The sequence below is a fragment of the Buceros rhinoceros genome, unplaced genomic scaffold (assembly GCF_000710305.1).
Source record: "Buceros rhinoceros silvestris isolate BGI_N320 unplaced genomic scaffold, ASM71030v1 scaffold7557, whole genome shotgun sequence".
In the NCBI taxonomy this organism is placed as follows: Eukaryota; Metazoa; Chordata; class Aves; order Bucerotiformes; family Bucerotidae; genus Buceros; species Buceros rhinoceros.
The window spans coordinates 41,514-50,567 of NW_010422696.1; the positions used below are offsets into that span (position 1 = coordinate 41,514).

Consider the following 9,054-nt stretch of genomic DNA (forward strand, 5'->3'; position numbering starts at 1 on the left):
CCCCACCAAGAGAAGTCCACTGGACCTCCAGAGACCAAAGGAGACGGAGCAACTCTGTGCACATGCAACGGAAAGGGAAGCACTGAAATTTCAACCCCTTCTCAGTCAACGCCTCCCCCCTACATTCCATTCCCCCACCCTCAAACACATCTCAGGGGTCTGCTTTCACTCCAGCCACCCCCCACCACAGTCAGTCATCCCTGGAGCGACCTTTCCGTATACCGCGCCTAGAGAGAGGCGCATCTTGCCTGATGGCTGTCTACAAGCAAGGAGATTTCTTCCTCACAGACAATACCATCCTACCAAGAGTCTCCCAAAAGCTGCACAGAGAACTCCCAGGCTCTGGATGTCTATCTGGGCCAACCCCTCCACCTCCTCTGAGTCAGTGTGCTCACAGCTCTGCGCTACAAGTAGAAAAAGAAAGAAACTCGGGTATTAACTTTGCTCCAATCTCAGCCTGCCTGGGTGGGAGGTTGGATCTTTTCCCAGCAGCTTAGATCAAAACTTACAGACCCTCTTTTTATTCTCTGCAGCTCTGCCACAATCTGCGTGACCACACAAGGAACGTGGTGTAACTCTAACAGCCCAAAAACACAAGGAAGAAGTTGGACCCATCAACCAAAATCAAACAGCTCTGAATTTTAGAGCAGGTCTGAGCCTGCTCTGTATTTCCACTTAATCCTTACAGCAACAAAGGAAAAGGTGAAAACCTGAATCCAGGACTGTACCCAGAGGAGGTGTGAAAGGTGAGGATGGGAACTGTTTGGGCAACCTCTGGTCCCAACAGCTCCAGGTAATGGGAGGACAGGGCAGAGACAACAAACACCCATTTTAATGCAGGTGTCTCTGCGCAGCTTTTGGCAGAAGGGCCTTTCCCCAGCACCCTGTAATGTCCACCAGGAAATTTTTAATGCCTAACCTAGACAACACAAATCTCTTTCCCCCTCATCCAGCTTCTGCAGAGGGATGGCGAAGCTGCAAAGCAAGGAAGGGAGGTCACCACACAAGCAGCTTTTATAGCAGAGCACACAACCTCTCACCTCCGCACGTCCCCCCCACCACCATTCTCACTTTAACCCTCCCCTTTGTTCAACGCAGCAGGTGACCCCCAGGCAAATGAGCCATGTTGGGCAACAAAGCCTCCAGACAAAAGTCCTGCCACCACTGCAAGGGCAGGTCAGCGGCAGCCCCACCAGACACCTCCACGGTCCACTATGAGAAGTTCTGGCTGTATCGTCACTGCTCATCGGTGCAGCAGAGGGACAGGCACGCTCAGAAAGCTGGGCAGCTCTTCTCAGGGCTCCTGGCCATGAACGTGGTGTTTCTGGGCAGCGCCTTCATCAGCAGTATGATTTTCAACAACACGGCCATCACATTGGTGGAGGTCTGGATTCTGCTCTCCATTCTCAAGGTCTTGTGTCTGTGCTGGATTATCTACTTCCTGCTGGGCACCAGTCGGCAGCCACACGCAGTGCTGCACCGGGACTCCCACGCTGGGCCAATCTGGATTAGGGGTAAGTTCTGCTTTTATTTACCATCTCGTGCCTTTCCCCTTCTTCCCAGTGCTGGGAAGACAAAGAAATTCTCCCCCTACTACTAAAAGAGCCAGAAGCCACAGGAGATATAGTTAGCTCATGGTGCGAGGCTGGGGGGACAGAGGACGAGCGGATGCTGGGAGGGATCAGAGCAGCCAAGGAAGTCTTGAACTTGGCTTCCCTTCACCTTGTGGTCCAACTACGCTCTGTGGTTCCTTCCCAAAGCACAATCCAGGCATCTCCCACCTGCAGCCCAGCAACAGAGCACAGTGGGAGAGACACAGGAAAGGTTTTAGGAACGATCAGTTTGCACAGTGAGAGGAGAACCACCACATTTACCCTCCAAGGGTGCCAGTGGCCCTGTGCTACCCTTGTCCTTGTTTAACATCAGAGCAGTCTTGTTTCCGGGGTAGATTCCTGGCCAGCGAGTCACACCCCAGTGACGTCCAGGCTTTCCTGGGAAACTTCCCATCAGCAGGTGCCCCATGACACTTCGTCCAGCAGCTCTGCATCTGGACTGTTATGGAGTTTCTCGTTAGTGCATGATCCTGTTAACTAAGTAGAGAGAACTAAAGGCAAGAGAGCTGCAAGGTACCCTAGTATATAAAGCTGCAGAGAAGTGTCCAAGGTGAAAAGGAGAATCAACTAAAGGGTCCTGACTTCCGCAGACTGGTGCTGCCAAAAGCCTCAGCAGACCTGCGTTCGTTTTGGGTTTTCTCCATCTCCTGCCATTAGCTCACCCCTGTCCCTCCAGACTGCACAGAAAAGGCCAAAGACCCTGTTCCTACCTTGTATCCAACCACAAGAAAATACCTGGTATTGTCTCAACACCTTAAACTGGCCAAAGCACACAACCAGGTTCAGGAATCAGGCTCCCCTTTGCCCCTTCTCTCAAAACCAGGAGATTTCCAACAGGAAGGTCTCCAGCTCCACTGAAATCCAAGAGGCACAAGGTGTCGAGTTCCCAGCCAGGCTCAGACTTTCCACAGATGTGTTTCTGTTTATTTACTGGTGCTTTTGCCATTTGCCCAGGGTCAGTGCTGCTGTTCGGCTGTTTCAGCATCCTCCTGAACGTGTTTCATATCGGCTACAGCACAATTCTCATCCAGTGCAAATCCAAGGCAGAAATTGTGTTCCCCAGCATTGAAATCCTTTTTATTTGCATCCAGGTACTGCACGTTACCCTTCTGGAAGCTTGTTTATTCTCTCTGTCCCATTCCTGGGCACCCAGAGCATGGGGGGAAGCGGGTAGACTTGGGAAAGCGGGTGCACGTGAGGCACTCTCATGAGCATTATGGACATTAAAGCATCCCACGCTGTTTCAAATACCACCCACACTCCACGTGTGCCGGACTGAGACACAAAGCAGATTTAGAGAGAAATCACTCCAGCAATACCTGACACACTCTATGATCCAGAGGACTTTGTTTTGAAGCATCAAAGTAGGGAGAATTTCAGATTTTGCCAGAGGTATTTTTGCACGAGCCTGTGGCCCAGCTTCTCCATTCGCTAATGCAGCTCCTGACAAAATCCTTTGCACACAGAAACACCTCACTCCACTTCCAACGCGCTACTCTGATACCAACGCTCTTTTTTGCGGAGCCAAAGCCATATTTGAAAAGTAAACTACTTCCTACTTCAGCAGCAAATACCCACAAATATCCAAGACAGATAAAAGCAGCTCTCCTAGACCCGTGCTAGGGGCAGGCACACACAGGCTGCAGCCACCCAAGGGTGCCAGCACATGCCGCGACACCGGGGTGCAGCTGCACACACGCCCCTGCCCCGCTTGCACAGGCACGTTTGCTCCCACCCGGACACGTGCCTTCCTGCCGGCCTGACCCTCTCCACCGCGTGTGCGGCAGGCAGCCAGCTTCGCCCCGCTCACGTTGTCCCTCTTCTCCATTTGCAGGCTTACTTTCTGTGGCATCACGCTAAGGACTGCATTCAAGTCCAGCACAACTTGACCAGGTACAAAGGGGGGAGGGGGGAAAACCTGCTTTCTACTCTACAGAAACTCTTCCTTCCTGTCTGCTTACGATCTCCATTATTCCTGCCAGAACTGCCCACCCGATCTTACACAGACTCGCTATATTCTGCATTGCACAAGAACCAAGCGATGACTCAAGCAGACTCATCCTCCTTCCGCTGGCCTGGGCTCACAGCTCCTTCGCTTTTCTCTTGTGCCCTGGGCTGCTGCAAAGCTTGTTGCTTCCTCCTGACCCCAAACACCCCTCTGCTGCGTGGCTCAGGAACCCGTTCCCTGACCGCGGGATGAGGCGGGGTGGCCTCCTCATTCTGTCACTGGGAGTTGTCTCAGCCTTCCCTCCCTCAACTGCACCCAGACCTAGGCCAGTTTCACCAGTGAGCCTGGCACTGGCTGCCCCGATCTATGCAAACGGCCAAATGGGAATGTCCTCAGCTGTCTGTGTGCGCAAAGCCACAGGACAGGCACAAAGGCCCCGTGTTTGCACACATCTGCGTGTGGGTAAGCAAGAAGCGAAGGACAGCACCACATGTGCATGTGGGCACACAGGTCGTAAACGTTCTCCACAGGCAACATGCAGTAGAAGTAAGCGCCTGTCTTTTCTCCCAGGTGTGGGTTGATGGTGACCATAGCCACCAACCTCCTCCTCTGGCTCTTGGCCGTGACCAACGACACCTTGCACATGGAAATTGAGTTTCAGCTGCGGGAGGTGGAGCGGCGATTTGAAGGCAAGTCTCCTTTTCCACATCCCAGTTGGCTTGAGGCAGACATGGGTAACTTCTGGGGAGACAACAGCTCTTGATCTCAGTGATTTAGATATCACAACCAGGTCCTCAAATGGGGGACCCATTACTGGAGGTTGTCTGCAGGAGATAGGCTACAAGGGGAGAACGTCTCCACCTGGAGTGGGGGGTTGTGCTACAAAACCCTGGAACTGAAGGCTAAGAAAGGATAAGCCCACTATAAATTATGGCATTTTGCCTCACGTTTACCTGCCAGCTGCAAGCAGAAGATTGCCAGACTAGAAGAGACTTGTAATTGCTGTGCTTTTCTTTCCAAGGATATGGGAAATAAAAAGGGGAACTAACATTCCAAGGGTAGGGGTAGAGGCTTCACTGTGAAGGAAGGGGTGTCTCTCATCCAGTACCTGTGGTGTTGCGCAGGAGAACCATGTATTTGGGAAATACTCCGAGTCCTCACAGCACGAGGACCAAGTGGTTATCACTTACCTTCCTACTGATCACTTACTTCTGAGCTAGAGACAGATGTTGTGCCTGCACACAAGAAACTCCCAAAGCTAGCCATGAAATGAGGCCATTGCCCTCCTAACTGCTGCCTTCCTCTTCTCGTGCTCCAGGCAACGAGACTACCTCGTGCACGTGCCCGAATACAACCATCTGCAAATTCTTCCAGAAAGGCTACATCCTGCTCTACCCCTTCAACACTGAGTACTGCCTCATCTGCTGCTCCGTGTTGTACGTCATGTGGAAGAACGTGGGGAGACGCATCAGCCACCACCATGTCCCTCACACCAAGCCCAAGTTCAAGTTCCAGGGCGTGGTCTTTGGGCCACTGCTGGGCGCCACTGCTCTAATCATTGGGATCTGCGTCTTCATGATGTACCAGATCGAAGCCACCAGCTCAGCCGCCAGCCACCAGGTCTTCATCATGTATTATTGCTACTACGTTGTGCTCCTGCCCCTGATGAGTGTGGGCGCAGTGATTGGGACCATCATCCACGCCTTGGAAAAAAAGGAGCTGGACACAGTGAAGAACCCAACCCGCAGCCTGGATGTGGTCCTGTTGATGGGGGCAGCCCTGGGCCAAATCGGCATGTCCTACTTCTCCATTGTTGCCCTTGTGGCCAGTAACTCCATGGACCTGTTGAACGGTCTCATCCTGTCCTATTCTGTTCTCCTAATCTTCCAGAACATCACCCAAAATGTCTTCATCATTGATGGGCTTCACCGGCAGCACTTTGTAGCAACAACTGAGGCCAGACACATAGGACACGCTGAACGGCACGCAGCGGCTTCAGAGCTATCTAGTGAAGAGGAAACCACGACAAACAGCAAACAGGAGCACACACAGATGTCTCATGGCAAAGAGGAAGAACTGAAAGAAGAGCAGAATCATGAAGTCTACGACCAGAGACGAGTGAGCATGCTGGAGCTGGGACAGGAGATCCGGAAAGCTTCTCTGTCCTACATGCATAGCTACTCCAACCTGAGTTGGAAGAGACGAGCATTAAGGGAGATCTCGTTCTTCCTGGTTTTGTGCAACATCATAGTAAGTATCACTCTCTCTGCCAAATCACAGCTTGGCTGAGCCATGATGACCTGTAATACAGACGTGTTCTTCTTGTCTTTTTCTTGGGCCACTATTCCATACAAGAAACTTTTGCCCACCAAGTTTCGACCTATCGAGTGAGGCAAGTCAAGGCTGGCTTTGCTGTTAACACCCCTGTTAATACAGGTCTCTTCTTAACCAAAATATGGCATGGTTTCCTAGGTGCAGGAAGGAGACAGCTGTTAAATCTTCGTGGGCCAAGATTTTAGCCTCTGAAAAAGTTATCAAACTCATTGAGGGTGTTTCATGAAATAGGTGGAGAAACATGAGGCACTAGCAGTGAGTCTTTGTACACATGAGTCTCCAGGATTGAAACCCACCCAGTAAAGTACACTGTGCTCTGGGATCTTGAACCAACATGGATTCACTGCAGCCTTAATCTAGTGAAAACAAAGTGGCCAAGAAAACGGTGTAATTCTGTAGAAAGATGAAGCTGGCTGGGGCAGAATGAGGCCTTCATTAGGTTTCCAGGAATTTTATAGGATTTGACTTACAGCAAGGAGTCAGCAGCAGAAACAGGGGATTTTCCTTCTCTTCGCTGGCAGGGAGACTCCTCTGATACTCCTGAAGTACTCCTACAGCTACGTGAGCCAGTGCTGAGGTTAGGGTGCAGGTAGGAGACGGTTTGTCATCCTCTGACTTCTGCCCTTTTCTCCTTATGTCTCTTCAGCTGTGGGTCATGCCCACATTCGGGGCTCACCCTGCCTTCGAGAATGGACTGGAAAAGTCATTTTACGGCTACTCCACCTGGTTTGTCATCGTGAACTTTGGCCTCCCGCTGGGGGTGTTCTACCGAATGCACTCCGTTGGGGGACTGCTGGAGGTCTACATCACAGCCTGAACCAAGCTGACTTCCCACCGCAGAGCCTGCGGTGAAGCAGTGATGCTGAACAGAGATGCAGGAAGCAGCAGATATGCACATGGAAGCTTTTAAGCTTTTTTTCCTCCAGCTTCTACTTTGACTTCTCCTTGAGTTTCAGCAGAAAAGGAGGTTGGATTATTTTACCATTTTTTCTCCACAGACTCAAAGCCCATACTGGTACTTCGTAGTAGTCTGCCAGTGGATGCTGCACGGTATCACGCAGGACTTCACCAGCTCCTCTTGAAATCTTCCAGATAAAAGAATGCGAGAACAGCCTTCAACAAAAGTAACAAAGATTGACCAACACTCCACAGAACATCAAAACTCCTCAGTCAGGGACCACCAGCCCACCACTGCTCACCAACCCACCTTCCTGCAGCAAAGGAGAGACCATTCGGTATCAGCCACAGTCATTCAGAAACAAATCAAATGCACACTTTTTAACGCATCTCTTTCAAAAAGCAGCTGGTAGCTGCTTTGGTCAGAACAGGGACTAATTCTGTTTGTTCCTGGTGCTGACACTTGTGCAAGTCCTGCAGGGCCCAGCCCTCTGAGTGCCTGCTCTTAGTACTGAAGAGCAGGACCGGCCTGCAGACCTGCACCAGTTCAGCGCACCTTTTCCCATTATCGAAAGCAGAAGCTCCAGCACCACCTTGCCTTACTGAGACTGAACACGGCTTCTCCTTACAGGCATGCACTGAGCAAGTACTAGAGAGGTGCTATGCCTGATCTTTTCTTGGTGCTACTCGTGCGTTATGTCATTGCCAGCGTGCACTAGCAAAGGTCCCACCATTGCACACAGAGCTAGTTCAAGGAGCTACTGCCAAATCGACTGCAAATCGCTCCCTGCCCCAACACTTCTACCCTCACTGCTGCTTTGCACATCCGCAAAGGTGCACATCCTTCACAAGGTGCGCTGCTGGGCGTAAGGGAACGCGGCTGCGCAGCGTGGTGCTGATCCAAGAGCCGCTCGTTCCGTGGGAGATGCTTGCTTTGCTCTCCCATGTGCTTCCAAAGCGGGGGTTGTGACGCTGGCTCCCAAACACAGAGCCTGATGAATGGAAATAAAGAGATTGAATTTTCATGTGGATCTAGTGAAATCTCTGGGTCTGGTCTGCACTCAAAGACCAGACTTAAAGTCAACAGATGTTGATTTACACCACACTCTCATGTTCAGAGGTTACAAGATTTAAAGGGCAGGCCTTGTTTTTCTATCAAAATCTTTCATAACTCTTAACCAAGGCACGGTACAAAAGGCATCTATGTTACTGCTTCTGTTCCTCTACAAATCAATCCCAAAGCCATGTGGGTTTAGAATCAGAGCCTAGTTCTGGGATTTTTGTTTTGATCCCCTAGAAAAGCAAACTCTCCCAAGAGAGTTACTTCCCAAGTAACAGCGATGAGAGGTAGAAACTCCTGACCACACACATCCCACTTCCCTTCAGATTCGGCATTCAGACAATGACAGCACCTTTCTGTGAAGCTAGAAGTGAGAATAATTGCAGGAGCATGAACTTTGCCCAATAAGTGTTTTTACTTAGGCCTGTGTCAACAGAAATATGTCATGAGAAATAACAACTGGATAAATTAGGCTCCAATAAAGTTAATTATTATTCTCATGTCACAGTTTGTACCAAGGGATCTACAGGAGATACATGCCAAGGTCTGGCCCTTTCAAATGAGGAACATGATCACAAATCTTCTTCCTAGTTGTTGACAGCCTGGAGACAAACCCACGGGCAAACTCATGACCTGGATTTGATCTGCAGTGCAATAGATAAAACACCATTTAAGTTACTGAGCCTTCCCTGAGCAGGTGACATTGGAGGTCTCCCACCGAGCTACAAATACAAGAGTGGGCTGAAAGAGAAGTCAGTTTGTGACTTCCTGCTGGTGCACAGATGGACTACCTGAGTACAGGATCAGCACAAACAGGAATGCAGCCCACCAGCTCCAACTCCCACCCACAGCCACTACAGAGCAGGTCAAGGCCCTCTATGCCCTCTCCCAACAACACGCAGTTCTAACGCTGCGGATAAAGGTAAGAAATCCCACAACAGACAACAGCAAAAGAGCTCTGCCAGGCCAAAGAGAAATGCAGGGTCCAAGGTTTCAGCCCTTTCACTTAGGAGGGTTCTATCTCTGGACTGATTTGTGTCTACCTCCAGGAGGGGTAAAACCATGACAGAGTTTCCACAGGACTGAAACTGCCTTTAAATCCTCCACAGGACTGACAGCAGGGCTGGGCGCAGTGATGTGAAAGGCTACAGAGAAGTGAGCTAGCTGTGACTCCTGAATCAATGCAGCCATGACACGGCAGA

General features: G+C 50.6%; 1 protein-coding gene across 1 annotated transcript; it reads left to right on the top strand.

Moving 5' to 3' along the window:
• The first annotated feature begins 1,123 nt into the window (after positions 1-1,123).
• Positions 1,124-6,712, top strand: OTOP3 (otopetrin 3). Its single transcript, XM_010140136.1, has 6 exons — positions 1,124-1,514; positions 2,568-2,704; positions 3,448-3,506; positions 4,132-4,250; positions 4,880-5,811; positions 6,542-6,712. Exons 1-6 carry the CDS (start codon positions 1,124-1,126, stop codon positions 6,710-6,712), a joined length of 1,809 nt encoding a protein of 602 aa, XP_010138438.1.
• The last annotated feature ends 2,342 nt before the right edge of the window (positions 6,713-9,054 follow it).

Excerpts from the sequence above, each read along its gene's own strand:
- OTOP3 (XM_010140136.1), top strand. The coding sequence starts at position 1,124 with ATGTTGGGCAACAAAGCCTCCAGACAAAAGTCCTGCCACCACTGCAAG. Across the intron at positions 1,515-2,567 it reads TGGGCCAATCTGGATTAGGG|GGTCAGTGCTGCTGTTCGGC; the intron begins GTAAGTTCTGCT and ends CCATTTGCCCAG. Across the intron at positions 2,705-3,447 it reads TCCTTTTTATTTGCATCCAG|GCTTACTTTCTGTGGCATCA; the intron begins GTACTGCACGTT and ends CTCCATTTGCAG.